Source organism: Prionailurus viverrinus, chromosome A1 (assembly GCF_022837055.1).
Source record: "Prionailurus viverrinus isolate Anna chromosome A1, UM_Priviv_1.0, whole genome shotgun sequence".
In the NCBI taxonomy this organism is placed as follows: Eukaryota; Metazoa; Chordata; class Mammalia; order Carnivora; family Felidae; genus Prionailurus; species Prionailurus viverrinus.
Genome location: NC_062561.1, coordinates 36,067,967 through 36,092,717, shown reverse-complemented (window position 1 = coordinate 36,092,717; position 24,751 = coordinate 36,067,967). Strand labels below are relative to the sequence as shown.

Sequence of the window (24,751 nt, the reverse complement as noted above, 5' to 3'; positions counted from 1 at the left end):
ACTTTGTGATTATTCTTAGTATAAGAATAATCACACCAGGGTAATTGTCACACCAGGGTAAATTGTGTGTGTGTGTGTGTGTGTGTGTGTGTGTGTGTGTGTGTGTGTACATGTATGTAGGTATGTATGTATTCCACCCCCCCACCCCCCCACCCCCACCCCCCCCCCCAGTAAACAGCTTCTTGAGGAACTCTGTGTCTTTTTTGTTATTGTATCTCCAACTCCTGCAGTATCTAGTAGGCATTCCATAAATATGTGCCAAATTAAAACAAAGAAACTAACGCCTGGGGTTGTTTTAAGTACTACTATTATATAGACTTTCAGGTTACACTGCTGTCCTAAGTATTTATCATACATTTGCTGCATAATAAATTGCATAATAGATTAGATTAAACTTATACTTTCCAACAAACGTTAATGACGTTACTTAAACCAATTCATAAAGTGTAGCTTTCAAGTATTTAAACCTTTGCAATTCAAAAACAGAATTAACTAATTTTACAATTGACTTAGCTTTTACCTATAAAATGTAGTATTAATGTAATATAAATAGGCAGAATATCAAAATATTTTTTACTGTTTTTTTCTCCCTCTCATCCTATTTAGCTAAAGGACACGAAATCCGCAGATCAGAAAACAACACTACTTCATTTTCTGGTGGAAATGTGTGAAGAGAAGTACCCTGATATCCTGACTTTTGTGGATGATTTGGAACATTTAGACAAAGCTAGTAAAGGTTTGTGATTTTATAGAAAACATTTCACTACTTTGGGTCTTCAGTTAGTACGCAAAGACCGAACATAGTGCCTTTTATTTGAATATACTTGCTACTTTGCCACAGTGATTTACTACTGAGTATGTCATTTTAAAAATAGAATGTCATAAGACATTTATTTTATGAGTTATCATTATTGGAACTATGAGTTTAATGGTTTTATATTAGAAAATGAGGCCTGAATTAAAAAATACATTATTTTGTAGTTTATACCTTATGAGTTCCTACCAGCCCCACCCTCTGCTGCCCCCCCCCCCCCCAACCGCTGTTGCTGTTAAGATGCTTCCTTGGTTCAGTGTCATTTACTTGGGGACAATTGTGTATCTGGGCCAAGCCCCAGTAATCAGTGGCCCCAGTTAGCCTAAGTTCTGAATCTATCTCTATCCACATTGAAGGGACAGACTGCATACTTTGTCCTAGCAGAGAAAATTCCATGCAGTCCTTTCTAATACCCAGTTAGCTAACCTGCTTCTGGTCCTTACTGGACTTAGATCAGGTTGCAAAGGGTCATGAGAGGATAGGACCTGGTATTAATAGTTGGTTATAATATGATTTGAATGCGATTTTTTGATCACTTAAAGAATCTAGTTTTTATTTATATATCATTGATTTTGTGGAAAACATTTTACATGCTTCAACAACCAGTTTATGAATACACATTTGTATGAATACATACATATACGTACATCCTTTTTTGGAAGACAACTCATTTGAAGTGATGGGATATCGTTATTCTCACTGTGTTGAGTCCTGGTCATTAGAAACGTCAGACTATTTTTGTAATCAGTTTATTCCCTTCTTAAAATTGGAATTTGTCAACTTAAGGATACTTGTTTTTCCCCTATATTTTAGTAAATACTTCTTCTTAAACAAACAAACAAAAATCACTTTTATCATTTTCTACTCCCTTTAAATGGTTTCCTGAGATGTAGGTTTCTTTAAAGTATCTATCTCATGCAAGCTTTTTGAGGGTGGGAGGGGGTTAGAAATAATTAGTCTGGATTTTTAAGACCCAAAATAAACTTTTCACTTTATTTTTTGATCTTGCATGTGAATATAACAATACTGAAATTACTTACTTTGCCCTTGTGCTACCTTAGAATGTCCTTGGTATAAGAAGATAATGACCAAGTATATATGCATGCATTTAAATGGAATTTAAGAAGGGAAGATAATCAAATTATTTTCTCATATAAAACAATGAGATAGGGCAACAGGGCACAGAGGAAAAAAAATATTAAAAATAACTCTAAGTGGTTGATTTATTAATTCAAGAAGGTAATTTCTCTAAAATGAGATTTCTGAAATTTTGGAATAAAATGTAAGTAAACAGGCTGAGAGTTGAAAGTGGATGTTCTTGATGAATGGTAAGCATGATAAGTTAAAGAGAAATAGATGAAAAAGTTATGCATAATGCTTTGAAGTATAGAGAAAGTTCTTTTTCTGGAGAAAAGAAAGCTGAGTAGTTGATACATTATATCAACGTTAGGTCTTTGGCAAGAATTAAATCCATGCAAGCATGTTCTGATAATAACAGTTTGCATGTCTGACCACTTCTCCATCTTTCCTCCTGGTTCTAAAACTGAACAGTAAGTTGGAACATACTTCTGTTTCAGATGTACTTTTTAGGACAGAGTTTATTTTCTACCAGTTTTGCTCTAAATTAAGTTTTTAAAATGGCATTTATCTATTTTGACTCATTTGATTGTACTTGAAATTCTCTATAAATATTTTAATATTTTGCTTTTGAAAACTATTTAAATTTGATAAGGGCTTACAGAGTTGTAACTCGGTAATTAGATTCTTTTGTTTGTTTTCTTTTTTGGTGTTTCTGTGGGGGCATTCTAGAGCCTTGGATGCTTCTCATTTCCATCTGTTAGAGCGGAGGCGTGCATATGTGTGTAGGTCAGCAGACAGTGTGAATGCATTTCACTGGGAGCAGCCAACTTGATGTTTGAAATAGAAAAACCATCACTGAGATAGATATATATAGATACCGATATAGATATGGATGTAGATATTATATAGTATAGGTGATTGTTGAGCATAATTTCTTTGTGTGATTATATTATTCTATTAATGAATGAGAATTTATAGGAATGAACATGAGTTTTGGATGAAATGAGTCTACATTTGCTTTGGAAAATTTCAGTGATTTTATATTATATATCATCACTTAAAAGTTTCCATATTTGAAGTCTCCTCAGTGAGCTATCACATGAATTAAAAAGTACCTTTGTTTTTGAGACATAACAAATCCTGGCCATTAAGTCCTCGTGGATCAGCAGGGGGATCTTTCATTGCAACTAATGAGCTTACCCGTATGACAATTTTCAAAAATCTACTTCATTAGGGCTGCTTCTTTTCTAAGAGATAATGGCTTACAGCTTTTCTGTTGTATTTCACTGAAAATATTTTGGGTTATTATTGTATTTCTATATACCATTGCAATATTTCTTTTTTTTTCCCCCCCTCCTGGACTTTTAAGATTGAATACATTGTCTCTTATCTAAACAGTTGAAGTTTAATGGACTCTAATCTGTGAAGGTTCTATTGATTATTTCACAAGAACCTGCTTCATTATTAAATTGGAATGGTATTTTATTAATGAGTAGAAAATATGACAAAACTCTCTGGTTTGGGGGAGTGTTTTAAGGTAAAACCAAGGTCAGTTTATAGTGTCACCTTGTTCAGCCCTGTCTCTTTTAGGGTTCTCATACCTCTGCCATATATCTCTCTTCTTCCCTAGGTAGTCTAAATTCTAGAAATGCCGTGTAAGTCCAGTCTGTAACTCACTTATTCATTTGATAAGCCTGTGTTGTATGATTGCTCAGTGTCAGAGACGGTGCACTTGCTGCTGGCCCAAGGTTTAGTGTCTGTGTCTTGGTGGAACCCAGGCTCCCTCATTGGCACCTGGCTCCTGTTCCACTGGTTCCTCTTAGATTCTCAATACCCTTCACTTCCACCTCCTGTTCGATGCAGCTTCTAAGTATTGCCATTGTTACAAGCCTAATACTGAGCCCCACTATGCATAAAATACGGCTCTTAATTCCTACAGCCTTAACTTCTTCTCCCCAAATGTTATTTACTTGAGAAAATCCTTTTTAGTACCTTTTCTTTTGATTTCCTTTTTCTCATTCACCTTGCCTCTCTTCAGCCTTCAGCATACCAACTGAAAGTCGTGTGGTGGATTTTAAGTTAAATTTGTGGAAAGTGGCAGCTGTGGCCTACGATGTTGCCTAGCTCTCTCCTTTATCGAGTAACTTAGAGTAAATGTCACCTTCCCTCCGGTGCTTTTTCCTGGTCGTTCGTGGGAACCTCCCCTAAGTTTCAGCGTGCTCTACTCTTTCCTTATGCATAAATACATAGTTTTCCAGAAAAATCTTAGACCTTATTTAAGAACTAGGAATCCAGCCTGGAGACTGTTGCTGGAGCTTTTGGAGATGGAATTAGCTTCTAGAGAAAGGGCAGCCTTCAGTGAATTGTCAGAGTGGATTTAATGATTGCCCACTTCTAATGTTTTTCACTTTTTTCCATTTCCATGTGTTTAGCTTTCAGGAGCATTCTTTGATGTCTTGTATTTGATTTTTGTCCTCTTCATTATATTGACTTCTCTGCTTTTAAGACTGTTTGTTTGATTTTTAGCTAGTAACTCCTTGCCCTGACCCAAATATTTGTCTAATCAAATACATCTCCAATTCCAAAGCCTTGTGACTTTCCAGCATTTTATGATAAATGGCTTACTAAATACCAAATGTTTATCTTTTATTCACCTACTGTGAACACTTAGAACACTTCATTTCCAGGTGGCAGCCACCTGGAAATGCCTAGTGTTTGGAATTTCAAATTCATCTGCTATAATAAGTAGAAAGCATTTTCGAAGGCTCCCATTGACCTCCTTGTACTATAGAGTTCTAAAAATGCCAATTAAATTTATTAGTTTGATATATATTTTGAATATTCAGGATTAATTATGAATTCAATCACATTTTACACATTCCATGTGTACTGTAAATACATAAAAATATTCATTGTGCGACAGACTTAATAACATAAATAGCATTGTTTGTTGGAACCATTCTGTCATGGAAGTCATAGGTTACAACCTCATACTTTTGTGAGATAAATAATTCAGTTGATATTACAAACCAATTGTAGGATATTAGAGTTTTCTGAAAATACACATTTGTGTGCATTTCTGTCAATACAGTGAAATAATTTGAAAGAACATGGTGGGGGGGGGACATTTATAATAAAACAATTTAGAGAAGACAGCCATGTTAGGGTATTGCTTTAATTGAATTGTCAATAAGGAGCACAAAAATATATTCTACTAGGAACTGAATTCTGTCTCCATATGTGGAAGCCCTAATCCTTAGTATCTCCAAATGTGATTGAATGTGGGTTTAAAGAGGTGATGAGTAAATTGAGGCTCGTAGGGTCAGCCCTAATCCAATCTAACTTGTGTCCTTATAAGAGGAGGACATTTGGACAGATAGACAACGGGGATTCGCATGCACCCAATACCATGTGAGAGACAGCAGGAAGGTAGCTATCTATCTGCAAGCCAAGAAGAGAGGCTTCAGAAAAAAACAGATCTACTGACACCTTGGTCTTGGGCTGAAGAACTATACGAAAATAAGTTTCTGTTGTTTAAGCCACCCAGTGTGTGGCATTTGTGATGTGGCCCTAGAAAACTAATAGAATAACTTAAGACATTTTTCTTGCTGAGGGTTTTTTGGCTATAGAATAGAGTAGCCTATACAGAATAATTTTTTACTTTATCAGATCACTTAAACAGTCATAGACCTGCTGTGTTAGATGTTCACTAGCAATCAATTTAGGGATATCAAAGCCTTTTGTGCAAACCATGAGTTATCACATGATTTTACATAATTGCAAGTATGCCTCAATTCCTTTTTTGAATAGACATGACACAGATTAGTACATATATGAGGAAATATTGAGGCAATCTAAATAAATATATTCATGAATGTTCACATTTAATTTCAGGGTTTGATCAATGGCATCTCCTAGATTTTATTTTTGAATGCGTTTTACACTGGTATATTAGAATGTTTTTACTCACTGTATCCCTGTGTATATTTCTTTACCACCTACCCCTGTTTTGCTACTTGAGTAGTTGTCATTTTATTATAAGCAAGTAGCCAATAAAGGCTAGTAACACTCTGAGTTCTCTGTTGACCCTTTTCTGAAAGGGAAGTGTGGATGGATGGTTGTGCCTTTTTTTGCATCATCCTATAGAAATAGTGAAAACATTTGGGGTCTCCTACCTGTGTAGCAGGACTCTGCAGATAGATGGTAAAATGACAAGTTATATCTGGGAAGCTACTTTATGACTCCTATGTAGCTAGGTCTCCATGATCTAATTTGACAATCTGTACCCATCTAATAAGTATACTTAGGAATTGTAAAATAATTTTAATGTCACTACAAGCCAAACATAATAAAAGACAAATTTATTTTCAAAATGTAAGTCACATACAGGTTTGCATATATGTCCTAAAAGGGCAGTATTTGTGCAATTTTATATTCAGATTAACACTTTTAACATAAAAAGGTAGGATGAAATATAACTGGGCCATTCACAAGGTAAATACAGGATTTATGAAAAACATATATAGTATACTGTGAGCACAGTCTACTGGGAAAAGGGCCATAAGGTCCAAGTTGTCTGATGAATAGCATTTTATTTAAATTGTTCCAGTTTATTTCCAGGGATTGTCTGTATAGAGTTGGCATCAAAAGTTTCAACTGGAGAATTGCGTGTAAGGTTGTATTGCACTGTTTCTCTGTGCAAATATAAACTATTTTGAAAAGCAGCATAATGGAATGCAGAGAGACCATGGCCAAAGTCCCTAGAAGGATTAAGGATTCTTTAGACTGACATTGAGGAACACGAGGCATGGAGGAACTGTACTTCCAGCTCAAGATTGCTTTTTGAGATACTGAGCTGAGAACATTTCCTGAATCGGCTGCTGCTTGGGCTGATAGATGATGATGAAGAAGAAAAACACATCAGGAAGACCTCTATATCTTTTTGGAGGTTAGCAGACTGAAAGTGGCATCAATACAGCATTAATCTTTTCAAGAAACTAACAGTTTACAGTGTTTGCAGATTTTTGGCCAGCTACAGATTTGAAATAGCTACTCGAACAGTTCTATCAATGTCACCTATGAGCCATATCTAACATCAAGTAACAGGACATCAAGTAACAAGACAGGATCAACAGTGACAACCAAGGTCTTAGAGCTCTCAGACTGCTGACGGTGAAGCAGTATTTACTGCACCTCAGTTTTCCAACATGAAGTGGAAAATTATAAACAAGGTGGATGAAAGAAAATTTCAGAATGAGAGCATGCTGAAGGATAGCTTAACAAAACAAATCTGTGCACAATGAAGAAACCTAAGCAGTGGATGCGATAAACTCACTTCTGGCCATCTGCTGAATGTCGCTGCTCACACGGTTGACGTGTAGCCAACTGGGTGAAGAGGCCTGGGGTTGCTCAGATGCTGCAGGTGAAATTGCCAACCGCTCCCCAGAAACCAGGCTATATGCAGCTTGTAAAGTCTCGACATAATAGTTGTATTAGCTTCATAGGGCTGCCATAAACCAGTTACCACACATTAAGTTCCTTTAAACAGCAGAAATATATTCATTTATTCTTTCACTATTCAGGAATACAGAAGTCTGAAATCAAGGTGTTGGTACTATTGATTCCTTCTGAAGGCTTTCAGCGAGGAGCCCTCTAAGGCCTCTCTTAACTTCTGGTGGCTGCCAGCAAGCTTGCTTCCATTTTCATCTTGTCTTCTCCTCTGTGTCTCTCACCTTTCTTTGTAAAGACAGCAGTAGGGGCACCTGGGTGGCACAGTCGGTTAAGCATCCAACTTTGGCTCAGGTCATGATCTCACAGTCCGTGAGTGCGAGCCCTGCATCTGAGCTGTTAGCTCAGAACCAGGAGCCTGCTTTGGATTGTCTCCCTCTCTCTCTTTGTCCCTCCCCTGCTTGTGCTCTCTCTTTCTCTCTCTCTCAAATATAAATAAACATTAAAAAAAAAAAAAAAGACCCCAGTCATTTGATTTAAGGGTCACTCTAAATCCAGGTGATTTCATCTTGAGATCCTTAACTGATTTCCTGTGCAAAGATCCTATTTCCAAATAAGTCGCATGCTTAAGTGCTACATGGCCATGAATTTGGGGGGTAGGAGGAATACTATTCAACTCCCTATAGTCGTCTTTGTCCTCACTCCCATAGCTGCCCTGATACAGCACCATCATCTCTGAGTATCGTAAAATGGTGAAGTGCAGTTACACAGATAGACATATATATGGAAAGAGTTTGTCATTATGTTGTGAAATGTTTTGGTGTTTAAGGGCTGTTGTTGATGAGCTTGTGAGATACCCTTCCCTTTCATCGTCACATGCAAATACTACAGCAGTTAAAACTGAAATTTATAATATGCCTCTGAATATAAGGAATTTTTATTAACAAGTAGTGAGAGTTACAATAACTCCAATAAATTTCAGTAGGCAAAATAAAAATGTGATCCCAATTAGATTATAGAGGCATTGTATTATGGGAGAAGCTTTTGTTACAGTCACAGACTCTGAGGTTAGACACCTGGTGTTCAAACCCCAGCTCTGCCCATTGCTGGAGCTATAACCTTGGATGAGTTACTTATCCCCACTGGGACTCAGTGTTCTTACCTATAAAATGGGGATAATAGTTGTACCTAATTCAGAGGTTTGCTGTGAGGTTATACGTGAATATGTGTAAATACTTACAAAGCTTGAATAGCATCATGTAAGGACTATATAAATATTCTCTATATTTGCTATAGTTTTAGCTGTTATTTTTCAATGATAATTTCTTGTTGACACACATCTGCCTATTCTATCATTAATGATGCAGATACAAATGTCTCTCTGAGTCATATAATTACATAATTTTAACATGTATTCTGAATCATTATTTGAACAGATCCCACTGTGTTTTGCCTGAAACTTATGCAAGCTTTAGAATACAAAGCTAATAAGTGCATAGATTTATGTTATTGAAAATATTATTTACTTTTCTAAAATATTATTTACTTTTCTAAAACCTAAAGAATGATATAGATGTGGGAAACTGCACAAATCATAAATGCACAACACAATGCAATTTTGCTAGTTTAACATACTAGCATAGAGAAATGGAATTTGGAAAATGAGTTTTATTTTCCTTCTTCTGCCTCAGCCTGAGTCACTATTTTTATTTCCTCTTTTGAACTTCGATAATAAGATTTCTTTTGAAAGAGAGCTTCTACTATTAAAAGCCTGTAAAAAATAGCTAGGGTCCAGCACCTCTTTGACTTGGACTTACTTTTTTCTGGAGGTGTCTGCATGTTGTTTAAAAAACAAATTTACCGGCCCAGAATTATTAAGGAATTAGTTACTTGGGAATGTTTTCCATTTTTCATATGAAACATGAAGTAACACGATAAATGATATAAGTTGCTAGAAACATCGAAAAAGATATTTGTATTCATAGAAAAACCTAAAGAAAATGTATTCTGGATAACCCTCCCCTCTCCCCTCAGAAGAGGTCATCTTCTAGTATAGATTGAAAATTGATCAGCAACGAGACTCTTTTTTCATGTGAATATGTGTATCACTGTTAGGACAGTTTCTGAGCAGGTGTCTGTCAAACTAATTTTTTTTTTTTTTGAGAGAGAGAGCAAGCAAGCAGGGGGATAGGGCAGAAGTAGAGAGAATCTCCAGCAGGCTCCATGCCCAGTATGGAGCCAAAAATCTGGAGTCGGACACTTAACCGACTGTGCCACCCAGGTGCCACCCCTCAAGCTACATATTTAAAGGGAAAAAGTACTAGTGCTCATTAATAGTTGTGGATATATTTTGACCCTAGAAGGAAAGGAATCTTTCCAAAAATTTTGTTGAATTCTCACTATGTAGCAGACAGTGTGCTAAGCACTTGTGTTGGAAAAGATCAGACTTGATTTTGAGAGGGAAGAAATGAAGCAGTGGCTTAAATAAGATTGATTCATTCATTATTTGAAGAGCCGTTTATCGAGTGCCTCTTATGTCCAGACAGTTTGGGATTCTGGATAGGGCCATGAGTACAGAAGAAGTCTCTGCTCTCTTGAAGTTTCCATTTTCCAGAACATGTGCCAAATGAAGAAGTCCATGTATATTTTGTTAGATGGTTAGTTCTAGAATTCCAGGGTAGGGTTTTGTTTTGTTTCTCCCACAATTAAAGTTGAGTGGTCAGAGAAGGCCCCATAGAGAAGGTGGCCTTTGTGAAAAAAAATGTGAGGGATGTGTGAGGAAGCAAGGCATAAAAGAAGGTAAGGCCAGAAGAGTAACAGATTCTATAGGACATGATTCATCTTTAGATGGATTTTGACTTTACTCTGAGATGGGGAACCATTAGAAAGGTTTTAAGCAGCAGGGTGACATCTGACTTATATTTTCAAAGGCTTGCTTTGGCTTCTGTGCTCAGGGAAAAAATATAGAACAATGCAGGAGCAGTGAAACTACTCAGATGCTGTAATAATCATCCAGGGGAGAAAGCATGTTGGCTGGGACCAGAAGGAGGAGGTAGCAACTGTGGTGGGAAGTATTCAGACTTTGAAGGTAGAACCAACAAGACTTTGTCCAAGGTTGGGTGTGTTGGGTACGACAGAAAGAGGAGTCACAACACCAATCACATACTGAGATGTAGAAGCGGATTCAAGGAGGAAGAGAAGTTCCAATTTGAAAGTGTGAGTTTAAGATGCCTACTAAATATCAAGGAAAGATGTTCAATAGGCAGTTGGAGCTCGGGTGGAAGATAGATGTGCGGGAGAAAAATGAAATTTTTCAAGTCTAGAGATAAGCAGTCCAGGACGTGTGAGATTGCATGGTCTCTCCTAGTCATATGTGAAAATTTGTCTTAGAATTCACACATGATCCGACCTATGCTTCATATTTGCCATGAGGACACAGTAAAAGTGGTAGCCTCTCCCTTCCCATACACAGGCACACAAAACCATTTTCATGAGGGAATGCTTTGAATATTGTTACAAACATCTCTATGATGGACCTTGTTTGTATAGTATTTACCATGTTCTTGAACATCGTGAATTTTCTTGAATTTTCAAATTTTTATAGGTATTAGTGATCTATTAAATAGGTTGGTCTCACTAATACTGTTTTCTAAAGAGCTGATTTACCTTTAACACTCTCTTCATGGTTGTAGAGGACAAGGCTGCTTCTATCCCTCAGAGTTGGGGGTTGGGGAGGAGGAGGGAGAGTAAGGAGGGGTGTGGGGGGAGGATCATTCAGCCGAACTGATCCAAGGGAGCTCTTTGATTGGCTACGTTCATCCTTACAAATAGGACTTTTCTTCTCTCTTACCTCTTTCCACGTTCCATACAAACATCGGCTGTTCTCTTGCAGTGTGATGTTGAAAAAGAATAATAATAACCACAAAACTCTCATTGCATATAATATAGTAAGTTAAGGAATGCAAGTTGGGGCAATTTATTATAAGGGGTCCCATTCACAGTCAGAACAATGAGACAGAAGAAGAGCTGCACAGTGGAAGGCCAGCGCTTGGGGAGGGTGACTGGTCACTCGGTTCCCACTGCTTCTTTCAGTTTACCTTTGCCTGTCATGAACCAAGCTGCGATTCATGTTGAGTTTGTACTTTTCTGTCCTCTTACTTCAGTTTTAGCCTTTTTCAAAATGATAATGGGTTTCATAACGATATTCTAGAACTTAGATTTTGTTACAGGCCTACCGAATGTTGAGCTTTTTAAAATGCTGCTGAGGTTTTTGTCCATCTTGCCCATTTAAGTTACTGTTTGGTTTTTATTTTAACTCACGTTTATAAAATATTCTTACGGTTTTTAAAAAACACCGTTATTTGTTTGGGAGCCTGGAATTGCTTTAACCCCTAGTTTGTGGCCCTCATAAAACAGCCGTGTTTGTGAGCAAGGGAAGGTTAATTTAGGTTGAGTGTTTGAATTGTTTTATGCTAATACGTTGTTTAAGCGTTCTTTAAAGAAATCAGTTTCCCCAGAATGTATCATGAGATGTAAGAATGAATGTGACATTTCTTAGTAAGCTTGTTATGAAATAATAACCAGCATCTCCAGGAGTTATTCACAGAGGATTTTTATTTAATTACAAAGATTATTTAAATGTATGTAATTCCTACACTCTTACTTGAAGTCTTAGCAAATCGTGGAGGCCATTGCATTGCAGAATGCTTATATTCATGATTCCTTTAAACTTAAATATTTATAGTTGTGACTTAACTTTTATGGTTAACCTCTCTAATGGATAATTACCATAATGACGAGGCACTTGAAGACCAATATGTGTGTTGGATTTTAAGGTTTTAGATGTTTACTCTATTAACCTCAAGAGGTTAAAGCTAAATCCAAAATCCATTCCTTCCGCAAATATTTGAGTGTCTGCAATACATTATGTACGTAAAGATACAAAGACGAGTAAAATACGGTATCTTCCCTCAAGGAATTCCTAGTCATTTGGGAGAGGACGGCACACACAAAGATAAAAGTAATGGAGTGTAGTAATTGCAAGGATAAATATAATTACCAGGTATGATAGGTGGGGAGGGCATCTCACTAGGGGACTAGCTAGAGTTTTTGACTCTTGTTATTATGTATGAGTAGGAGTGATTGAGGTGACAAGGCAAATAGTCTGTTCTTTTCAGCATCAGTACCTAACAGGGTGGATGTCGAGGGATGGGGGAGGGAAACTAGAAGCAGGATGTTGTTCTCAGAGTAAAATGTAGCGGAATGTGAAATAGAGGAAATCCAGGTTGTGGGTGGAGCTCAGATGTTGTCACGAAAGCAGTTTACTGGCTGGTTTTAAGCAGAGGAAGGACATCTTTACATTAGTGTTTGTCTGGAAACTCCTACATACAGTGTGGGGAAGGCACTGAAGAAAAAAAGGAGACCAGAGATCCGAGAAGAGTGAAGACTTGAATGGTGCTCAAGCAAGCAAGAAGTCAAATACTATGTGCTAAATAAAATGCCAGCGAGGTCATGATTGGATCTGAGGTTACAGGAGAGGGAAGGGTAAAGACTAGCAGGTCTCTACAAGAAACAGAATTCATGGTTCTGCCACCACTGGGGTGTGGAGATTACAGATGGGCAGTTGCCCTGGGGGCAGATGCACATGACATCTGAGGTGACTCAGACATCCCATCTGATTGAATATTAATAGAGTAAAATGCAAAAGTGGAAATTGCCCTTAAAATAATCTAGTCCACTCTGTTTGATGATGACTGCTTTTTTTGTTTTTACTTCCAAATAATGGAAAGGAATAAAAAAAATAAGATTAATTTCTTGGTCAAGGAATGTGACAATGTTGAAAGATAAAATTCATATACAGGTCACACACAGAGACACCAGTAAATTAACACTTTTTTGAGGGTGTGCAGTTAAACGCCACTGTAGCTGGGATTTCTAATATAAAAATATAGTCACTGACCTCAAAAAAACTTGACACTTATGAACAGTGTGGTTAAAATTATGTTTGAGGATGTGTAAAGGAATTATCTGTGGAAATAGAATTGCTGAAAAAGAAAGACACCAAAGAAATTCTTACATATTCTTTAGTTTTACCCATCGGATGGCCCAGACATTATGGTTTTGTTGTTGTTGTTGTTTGTTTTTTTTAAGCCTAGAATTTGCTCACATCTTTTTCTCTTGCAAGTGTACTTTGGTCCTTATTTAAAAACCAGTGAAAGTTGGTCACTTATACTTAAATCCTCTTAGCCATAATGTACAAATAATGTAACCAGAGACTGCTAATAAAGTATAAATAATGGCTTTCCATCTGTAGAGAAGCTGCAAGAAACATTTCTTAAGACCGCTGACTTGCTCTTTATGACATCAGCATTAAAAGTTTGAATATGCCCAAACTCTCTGAATATTGTATTCTTGAAATTAGCAACTTTTCTTTTTAGCCTGACTTTCACAACACTGTTCTGGCCTAATGGTGACGCTGATGGTGATGATTATCTTTACTTTTTGATTCTAGTATTACTAATGTTAGCCTTTAAGCTCTTCATTTCTTATTGAGTTCTAAGAATAACACAGCACAGTGCACCCTCTTAAAAAAATTCCTGATCATATGTTATACAATCTGATCTTTTATGAAATACCCGTGAGGTAAAAATAGAAGATAGGCTTCTTCCCCTTTCACTGATGTGGAAGTTGAGCCAGTGAGGAACAACTCCACATCACAATGATAGAATATAGTTGCTGACCCCCTGGCTAACAGACAGTTGGAAAAGGCTCACAGGCTTCTTTCTTAAGCCTTTTTCTCTTCCCACTGGGAAGTGCTCATCACTCATTGGGATGGCTTTTCGGAGGGTGACCCAGGCTGTTAGACAGCTGGGAGCGACACAGCTCATGAATCAAAATGTACTTTTTTTTGTTTTTGTTTTTTTTGTTTTTGTTTTTTTTATACTTCCTCACAGGTGCTAGAGTTCTGCCTTCTCTCCAGACATGCACTTCTATATATCCATATGGTATATTTAAAAATATGTGTTTGGTCATTTTCCAGATTCTTGGTATAGAGCACCTGAAATCGTTGGAATTTCTTAAGTGATAAGAGCCTATTTTGTATGCTAATGAGATGACTCGGGTAGATGTGGGGGGAGGACCCTAGACAGCTTTAAGATGGGGGACTGGTCACCAGAGGCGACAAGTCTGTGATTACAGGGTTAGAACTGTCAGTCTACCCTGTGACCTCCAGGGAGAGGAAAAGGGCTAGAGATAGACTTGAATCACTGATGGCCAATGATTTGATCAATCATGCCTGTGTAACAAAGCTTCAGTAAGAACTCTGAAGCAGTGAGGCTGAGGGGAAGCTTCTGTTTTGGAAACAGATTGATGTGCTGGGGTTTGCCCATAGAAACCATGCAGACTCTGTACTACCCTCCACCCCCGTTGTTTGTGTTTATCTTCCCTTTGGCTCTTCCTGAATTGCGTCCTTTACAATAAAACTGTAATAGCAGGTTTGGTACTTTGAATTCTGTAAAACATCAAATTATGGAAAATAAGCAGGAGGGGGGGCATGGGAACCCCTGAATCTATAGCTAGTTAGTCAGAAGTGTGGGTGATGGGTGGTCCCTGGGACTTGTGATGGTCTTCTGAAGTGAGGGCAGTCTCCTGGAGCTAAGTCCTTAAGCCTGTGGGGGTCCGCATTAACTCTAGGTAGTTAGTGTCAGAATTGAAGTGGAAGATTACCCAATTGGTGTCAGAATCTGAGAGTTGACAGAATGATGGATTAGTTGTCAAGGAAAAAAAAAAAAAAAAAAGAAATAATCTGTGTCCCCTCCCAATGTTTGCCTTGTGCTTTTTGTTACATTGGAAGCTTAGACTTGTCCTTTCTCTAGGTATTTCCCAAATATGTGTATGTATAATAAATTAGATTAGTGGAGTAAAACATAGTATTTTAAGTACGTGGTTTTGTTCAATGGTGTGTTAACTCATTAAATGTTCATTTAAAAAATATGGTAGCATATCTAGCTGTCATACAGCCATCCGCCCAGAATACTTACATCTATTCCCCTGGGTTTAGCCATATGTAATTGTACTAGGCGAGAATATTAGAAAGTCATTATGTGAAAACTACATCCGTGTACTTAAACGTAGTTACTGACAGGCAGTAGTTGTAAAAATAAAGTATTTTCTGTATAGCAAAACAGTTAAAAATCAAGTCTAGAATTTAATTGCCTTAGTTCAAATTGTGACCTCACTACTTTTAATTGTTTGACTTTTCCTCAACTCTGATTTAGTCATCTATAAAATGTGATCTGTAAAATGGGATAATAACAATATCTATTTCATGATTATCTTGTGAGATTTTGAAAATCAATGGAAAACACTTCAGAAAGGACCTCAGGACACTTAATAAATTTTAGCCATTGCTACTGTCCTACCACATTAGGACTATGACTACTAATATTATGCTGCTAATATGCTTTTTTTTAAAAATCTGATTTATAGTGCAAAGTGATTATACAGTTTATAAACTGTTCTGAGCACATATTTACTCAAAATGATTTTATGTGTTTTTGAACTTGTATTTATTTAATGAGAAGTTTCACAGCTTAAGGATGTATAAAAATGACTGAACCACCTGTAAGATTTCTTGAGAAGTGATAGGGGAAATGCTAATGAAATGTTAGAAGAGAGATCAAATAGACTAGGAAAGCAAAAGGAATCTCTTCTTGTAGTTCAGATAGAGAACTTTGAAAGAAGCAAAAAAAAAAAAAAAAAAATTGGAAATGAGAAGAGTAAATGAAACACCCTAGGCCTAATTAAATAGATGTCTTGGTTGTGAATAATTGACAAACAGACATAAAATTAAAAGAGCATAGCCTAGGAACCATGTGTTACCATCATGAGTAATGTACAGCAAAGATTTGGGTTTTTGAGTTAAATAGAAAGAATTAATTAATACACTAAGTGCCGTCATGACAAATATTTTATGTACTCTTGTGTGTTATTGTCTTATATTTAAGACTGACAGAGAGGGGAAACATGAGTGGCAAAAAACTAATGAGAAAATATGCATCAGTATAACTTCACAATGGCTTCACTACAGTGGGAGCCAAAGGTTAACATATTGTTGCTCTTTGGGCACAAACATTACATGTGGCTCTCTGAACAATTCATTCACTGGAAAACATTGTATCGGAAAATTAGCCCGCTAATTGATTTTGCAACAAAATACATTAAGGTTTTATTAACAGCCATTAATATAACAGAATATTAGAATATTATATTAAAAGCTATGAATAGAATAACAAATGTTATTTTATATACAGCTAGTTTAAAAAACAAAACTCCATATTCTTATGCAATATGATTTTTCATGCTTCCCTTCCATTCCATTTTATTGAACTAAGACTATAAACATATATATTTATTTATATGTATATTTGTATATAGAGATTTATAAATATTTTTTAACTCAGTCCCATTTATTGGGCATTCAGGTTACTTTCAAAGATATGCCCATTCTTACAGCTGAAACCTGACTTATATCCATTCCTCAAGATTAATTGGAAGCCTAAAAATGGCTGTATGCCTAGAATTATTATATGTATTTTTAAGCATCATTTCATATACTTCACACTGATGGAAAGTAAAAGGAAGTTTTAACGAAAATTCATCTGAACCCAAACATTTGGTTCGGGTCGCTATATCTTTATATATTGTTAATTCTTGATGTCATCTAAAATTATGCATAGATTTTAGGTAATGCTGAGGGTGCCTGGGTGGCTCAGTCAGTTAAGGGTCTGACTTTGGCTCAGGTCATGATCTCACTGTTCGTGAGTTTGAGCCCCCCATCGGGCTCTGTGCTGACAGCTCAGAGCCTGGAGCCTGCTTCGGATTCTGTGTCTCCCTCTGTCTCTGCCCCTCCCCTGGTCATACTCTGTCTCTTTTTCTCTCAAAAATAAACAAACTTAAAAAAAAGATTTCAGGTAATGATTCTTAAACGTCTTACTGGGCGACCAATACATTTTGATAGTGCCTTGGTCCCTGATCTACCGTTAGTTCCTTCATGTGCACTGTGAGAGCAACTTTAAGTCGAAGAAGAGAGATTGTCATTAGATAATAAACACAGATTGTGCTCAGGGTACCAATAAAGAAGATGTGATATTTGTTCCATGTGTTGCTCAAGTAGCTTCTGATACCTTTTCATTCCTATTGTAGATGAGCTTGGGCAATAGAGCATCCTTGTCCCTGTCTTTTCCATGCACTGATTGTTTCCTCTCAAGAGATCATGATTTTGAAAAATGTGAAAACTGCATTGAAATTGGTTTATGTTTAAAAGTCTTTCTTTGCCTCTTTTTCTGCATAGATGGATTCTTTTGTAGCGTTTGTTGAGGTCAAGGGCTCTAATTTTCAACAAAACTTATTTATTAAATGTAGTTTGTTCATGTGAGCGTTTCCTAAATTCCATCTTCTTTTTAAAAAAATATGAAATTTCCTTTATATTTGCCTTTAAATATCAAAAGCTTTTTAAAAAGTGAAATTTAGTTTACCTCTAGTATAGTGAATTTTCTTTCTTTATTATCGGAAGGTTTTTCACAAATATTTTGTTCCTAGAGTGTTTTACCTTTTATATATTATAATTTTGTCCTTTCGAGTCATTTAATATACTCTCTTTTAGTCTCTGTAGAAACGCTGGAAAAGAATTTGAAGCAGATGGGAAGGCAGCTTCAACAGCTTGAGAAAGATTTGGAAACCTTTCCCCCTCCTGAGGACTTGCATGATAAGTTTCTGACAAAGATGTCCATATCCTTCTGATATCTAAATAACTCACTAGTCAACTAGAGTTACAATTTATTTAATGATGTAGGTATATTTGCATAACCAGGGCTTATCCTACAGTGCCAGTAACAGTTTTAGCCTTTGCCTTCCTTGCAAGGAAATTTATCAATGTGTTTGCCTATCATGAATGATACAGAAATGTACCTTGCTTTCTATTCTTTTTTTTTGTTTGTTTCACTTTGTATCCATTTGGACATTTTCTCTCCTCTTTTCCCTTCCATTTGCCCTGTTTCCTTGTGATGTTCATGAGAAATTGAAAGGACATGAAAACTCAGTTTGAGGAAGTTTGATATCTACTATCGGGATGTGATTTAGATACTTTTGAAATGTTTCAGGAAGGATATGCAGATTTTATAAACTGGTATGACTTGTCAGCTTAATTTCAAGGGTTGGTATAAAGAATGATCTCATTCCAGAAACTTTAGTATTAAAGATATTTAGAAATACTGCATAGTTCCAAAATCAAAATGGAATTTTCCATGATCACTACTCATGCAGGTCTTCTCCAAACACAAATTAGTATCAGTGTATGTGCATATACATATGTGCGTGTGTATGTGTGTATTATGTATATACATAAATGAGACTTGTGTCCTACTTAATTTAAAGGTTTCTTTTGAATTCGATTATGTTTGGTTTCACTAACTTTGTGGCTTATTCTCTAATGAGTAATTGAAGTAATAAACTTTTTTTTTTTAATTTCCTGAAATGAATGTTGAGTTGCTTTGCAAACCATTCTATGAGATTAGAGACTGATATCTTTTGTGTTACAATAAAGTATTACTACAATGCATTATTAAAATCCCATATGGACCTCAGAATTTTATATGAAAGGATAACCCACTTCCAATGAGCTCTTATAAATAGACACTCCTCATATCTTAAACTGAGATAGTTGAAATAAAATAACTGCTTTTCCTCTTTCTGTGCCTTCTCCCCTGAGATTTAGCAAATCACAAAATTATTATTTGGTTTGTCATAGATTTTATTGTATATGCTTTCAGTTTAATTGTGAATTAGTTCAATTTTAGCTTTGTTCACTGTCTCTTTTGGGAAATATCATAAAAATGCACTCCAGCAACAATCAATTCAGGCTAATGTGTTTGTTTCCTTTCATATCTTTCCTACTCATCCAGTTTCTTCTTTTATTAGGCAGTGTGCCATTATCGCTACATTTGAGAAGGGTTGTTTTTTTTTTTAAACCAAAGGTGAAATCTGTATTTACCCATCAAAAAATACTCTTGCAGCACCTTCTCATTTGGCAAAGTATGCTTTTTAAAACAAATTTGTTATTGCAGAGTTACATTAGTTTCATCATTCTTAGCCTTTTTTCCCTCCATCATTTTATCATGTTAAAATATTCATATGTGACAGTTTATTTTAATCATTAAGCACTGTTAATTGAAGTACTTTTATTGTTCCCTATAGAGAGAACGCATTTTAGCAAAGGGTTTGCCTGCATACAGTTTCTGGTAATACACTTTGAGCATACTAATTATGAGGCTCCGGTTTCTAGAACCTATAAACTAAGATAAATTCCTGAGCTTAGAGGGAAGGTGGTAGAATCCTGCTCAGCAGACAATCTCAGGACCTATCCATACTTGTATTCATATGACACAAGAAGCTGAATGATGTCGGCTTCTGGAAAGGTATGCAGCTCATAAAAAGCAACCAGCAGGAAATCAGAAACAGGAAGGATGATGCTTTGTTGGAAACAATTTTTCATTCTGAGTACAATTATACTCCATGGACAAGAAAGCTACTACATCCTGTCGCTAAATATCACAACCTAGAAGCCTCTAATGAACTGATTAGCATTCATGTATCTCTTGGAAGTCAGATATACGAACAGTTGGTGCACTTTGCTATTGACAAAGCTTATAATCATAAATATTCTTTGCTGAGATTAGATTGCACTGGTTTGCTTTTCATCTTGGTTAGACATACTAGTTTCGAAGTAATTAAATTCATTCATTGCAAAGCTTTGTTTACTTTAATTAGGACTGACAACAAGTCACATTTTGAATATTAAATGGATTTATATAGATCTTATTAAAGTGGCAAATTGTGAGCTTCTTAATCAGATCTTACAAAATGAAAGGATTCAGAAACTAAAATGCACAATGAATAAAAATGTATTTAACTAAAGTTTGGGCTATTAACGCTCTAACTTTGTTTATGTTTTAAGTTTTTGTGCTTATTAGTTGAAACATGTCAAATTGTTGGGTTTGCCAACCAATTCTAAAAGAATGTGTGTATTATCTAAGTTGTTAGGGATGCATTTATGCAAGTAGATATTTAAACAGTCATGATTTAGTAGCTTAAATAATCTGTTAATTGAATTGTTTTAAATTATAATGATATAATTTTGTTATGTGAAATTTCCCTGTTAGCATTCAATTATAGTATATTGTAATTTTATTTTTTTAGTGCACTCTCTTTACTTTCATATACTGAGTATAAAAATATGAATTTAGCATATCCTTTAAAATGCATGTACAGTTATTTCATATATATCACATTGCCCTTTTGGTAATATTTATATTTCTTTATAATTGCTAAACTTGGGTCAGAAATACAACTGCAGTTAAGCATTTCCACTGTAAATATTTGCTTGAAAAATGTGTGACAGGAATTTGAGGCAGGATCACCAACATTGTTATATGCAAACTATTACATGTGAAGTACACATACTTACTAAGCTCTTATATGTGAGAAAATCAGGAAAATGCTAGGATTTGTGTCATGCAGTACCTGTTCATTTCTTTTCATCTTTAGATTCTGGAATATTTCATATGTCAGGGAAAATAACAAATAGATCCTAGACCATTGCCCTTGAAGTTCTCCCTGCACAAGGATTTATTTACCTTTTCTTCTCTTCCTACCCCACCTCCTGAGTTTCTTAGAAAAAAATTGTTTTGCCAGACATTCTTTTTTTTTTTTTTTTTTTTACTTTTTACCACTTATGTTGCAGTTTCCTTGCCTTTTCCCATGTTATAGTCTTTAAATTTGTTCATTGCAGTCCTACTCAATTTTCACACTTTCTTTTTTGTTGTTCTAGTATATATCAATGCTTTAGGTGCTTTTGAAAGTATTATGTAGAGGCGAAACTGTCCTAATAAGTTCCTTGAAGGGCTTAGGTCTTTTATCTGTATTCCATGCTGCATAAGACACAGCATTTTTAGGTAAAGGAATTCAGTACATTTTTATTTAATTGAACAGTGGTTAGAGAGTAAAATAGAGGAACGGGATCTGGGAAATGTAAACTCATGTAACACCTGTCTATTTGCAAGAGTGGGAGTTTGGGTAATTGGGTGGTTTGTCATGGCAGATTTTTCTGTTGACTTACTCTTCTCTCTCTTCTCTCTTCCTTCCTTGTCTTCCGTTTAACTCGTTCTGAAAGGACTTGTAAAACTCAGGTTAAAATATCCTGGTCCTCATCCAAAGTGACGATGATCTTTTCCTTCCCTGAGGTCTTATTGCACTTATAAAGGGTGCTGCACAGCTTGGTGCTCACAACTCCTTTCACAGTGATGACTCCCTGTCTGAGGCGATGTCCCCTTAGCCAGAACTTCCCTGTCTAATATCACAGATCATGATCATACTTATCACTATCTGAACATCTCATTCATTTACTTCTTTATTCTGTCACTACACTCTCGAATGTATGTTTCATGAAAGCAGGGATTTTGCCTACCTCGTTAACCAGTGTTTCCTCTCTTGCCCAGAAAAGTGGAATGCAGTGGAGCTTAGGGAATACTTACTGACTAGCTGGTTGGCTGCCTGGCTGGATCCCGAGTACTTAAGAAGATCTATAAAAGGTATCAGGCATGTAGGACTGATTGGAGCTGGTCCTTGTAAGATGTGTTAATGGAAGTAATAGATATCCTTGTTGGGGGAAGCAATAACGAGGGCAGGATGTAAGAATAAATGTAGTACGTATTTGTGCTGGGTGGTTTCACCATCTCATAATGAGAGACTAGCCCATCAATAAAGATGTAGAGTGCCTCATCAATGTCATCATTTATTCTATCCTATCAGACAATCATTTTAAAGTGAGAATTAATTTGACTATTTCCAAAATTGTTTCTGTTCAATCACAATTTTACCATTCTCGTGGGTAATTCCAGTTATTCAAAGCTCCATTGCATTTCCCTTGGGAGCAAATTGTTTTCTAGATAACAACGATAAGAAAATTAACTTATAAAGCTCTCTAGCTGTCAGAACAAGACCATGTCATCTCCATGGTTTTGTCTCTTGGTTTTCTTTCCCATCACATCTTTTTTATGTTTACATAGAATTGTAGTACTTTTATTAAGAATATAGTATTAATATTATTTCTGATGTTTCATAAACTTGTGATTACTACTTGAAAATCTTAAAAAGTGTTACTGGGTAATACTTACAGCTTTGTTTTAACCTGTTTACCAAACTGATTCTTGAGAAAGGGAGTATTCACAGGTGTCAGGATAAAATTACTCATATTTGTGAAGTGCCTCTTATTAAAGCGCAAAGCCTTACTATGCAGTCAGTGAGGGGAAAGACAAGGAGTAGCTTTAGGACCATACAATTAGAAACGCCCACTAAAGTAGCCTACTTAACATGTTGTCCAGCAAAACTACTTTTCAGGGACTCTGTTAACTCTTAGCATTACATCCAAATTGTATGTGTGTGAATGCATAGAGATGGACTTTTTTGAATAGAAGTTCTGTGGCTTTCATCACACTTTTGAGAAAGGCTGTTACCTTCCCACTGATGGAAATTTGATGACTCACTAGGGGGAGATGAGTAATTGACACGAATGTAGTGGCAGACAAGTACTGAGAAGGTGGAACACAGCATCCGCAGAAGTGGCTGACAGTCCAAGGTGGCCATCCTCTAGAAATGTGGCAGCAGCAAAGTGCTATCAAGGAATTGGTCTAGAAGGGAAAACTCCCCTCCGTTCCAGCTGAGTACAATGGATTGCAAATGCTATGTGTTCAGTGGAACGAACTTCTTACTGTAGAGATTAGAAAATAAGGCTTTGTGGAAGAGGAATAATTGAAGGAAACTTTGAATGATAGGTTTGGGCGAGCAAAGGCAGAAAACAATTTCTCTTTTAGACAAGAGTTAAGGATGTATAAATAATCCATATGGAGATAGTCTGTCTCTGGGACATAAATAATTTTAGGTGAAAGTTTATAGATTGAATAGATAAACCAATGTTGATTTCTGACCTTACTATATAAATGAAGGACTGATTATTTCACATTACAAATGAATCACCATATGGTCCATTTAATATTAGTTTCTGAATGTGTTTCAAACGTGATTTTTTAATTTACATACATTTGCTTTATAATATTTCATGAATATGGATATTTCATAAGACAAAGTGTATGGAAATCTGTCAAGTGTGACTATATTATAATTTCCTGTGATTTTGTGATTTGAGTAATTACAGAAAATCTTTTGTTTATGCAAGCATTAAAAAATGATACTACATATAAATTCATCAGCCACAGCTGCTATTATGATCCAGATTCTAGAAAATATAAGGAGGCATTTTGCTACTCAGATGAATATAAACTGGACTACAGAAAGGTCTATAGATTTTCTTAAGGTTATTTAAAAAAAGTGTCAACTCTTCCATTAGAATCCAGACTCCTATATTTAGTATACTCTTTTTTTCCCCTAAAATGCTAAATATAAAAGTAAGCAGGGCATAGTCTGGGGGGTGCAGAGAGGGAGAAATAACCAGCATAGAAGGGCAGTAAGTAATCTGTGGACTGACCCCAGACATGGGTACAAGTGAGCTGTGATGGACTGGAATGCCTTTTTTTGGGGAGGTTGGGCTCTAATTATTAGAAAATTTCCATGCCCCCCTGGATTTCACCACCCATCTAACAGCAATGCTGCCTCTTTCTTTCTCAGTCTTCCTTTCTCAAAATGAAAGGCCGAGATCGGTTTCCTTATTTTATCTTCCATTGGGGAATACTCTGACCAGAGGAACCGTTATCTTTCAAAATTGTGGAAAATCTTTTTTTTTTGTTTGTTTGTTTGTTTATAAAAATTCCTTTTTTGGTTTTCTTTTCTTGGCACAAATCTAGTTATTCTTATTACTGACTTTAAAAAAATATATGTATACTGGGGCACCTGGGTGGCTCAGTTGGTTGAGTGTCCGACCCTTGATTTCGGCTCAGCTCATGATGCCACACTTTGTGGGATCAAGCCCTGCATCAGGCTCTGTGCAGACAGTGCAGAGCCTGGTTGGGATTTTTTTCTCTCCCTCTCTCTGCCTCTCCCCGCCTCTCCCCCCAAAAACAGATAACTAAACAAATATTTAAAAATTTAAAAATATACTAACATCTTTATTTTTTTTGCATTAGTCAGAGACAATAAAATGGCTTGGATAAGCTTAATTCTGTATATTCCATTTCTTTAAATGTCCCAGTTTAAAGGAGCCATAGACGATTATGAATGATGCTCTAACAGAGTCATCTTTTCAGAATGAAGTATGGTATATCTAACTGCATTAGCAATTTGTCACACCACAAAGGAAATTCTATGGTTTGTTTAGAAAATGTTTTCTAATGCCACTGCAAC

The 24,751-nt window shown here is 36.1% G+C and overlaps 1 protein-coding gene across 2 annotated transcripts in view; it reads left to right on the top strand.

The window, feature by feature from the left end:
• DIAPH3 (diaphanous related formin 3) overlaps positions 1-24,751 on the top strand; it is a 504,348-nt gene that overhangs the window by 283,781 nt on the left and 195,816 nt on the right. For both annotated transcript variants that reach the window (XM_047871375.1, XM_047871365.1), the window contains 2 exons: positions 607-736; positions 18,006-18,130. In XM_047871375.1, the coding sequence (XP_047727331.1) occupies positions 607-736; positions 18,006-18,130 (255 nt within the window). The remainder of the gene's footprint in view (positions 1-606; positions 737-18,005; positions 18,131-24,751) is intronic.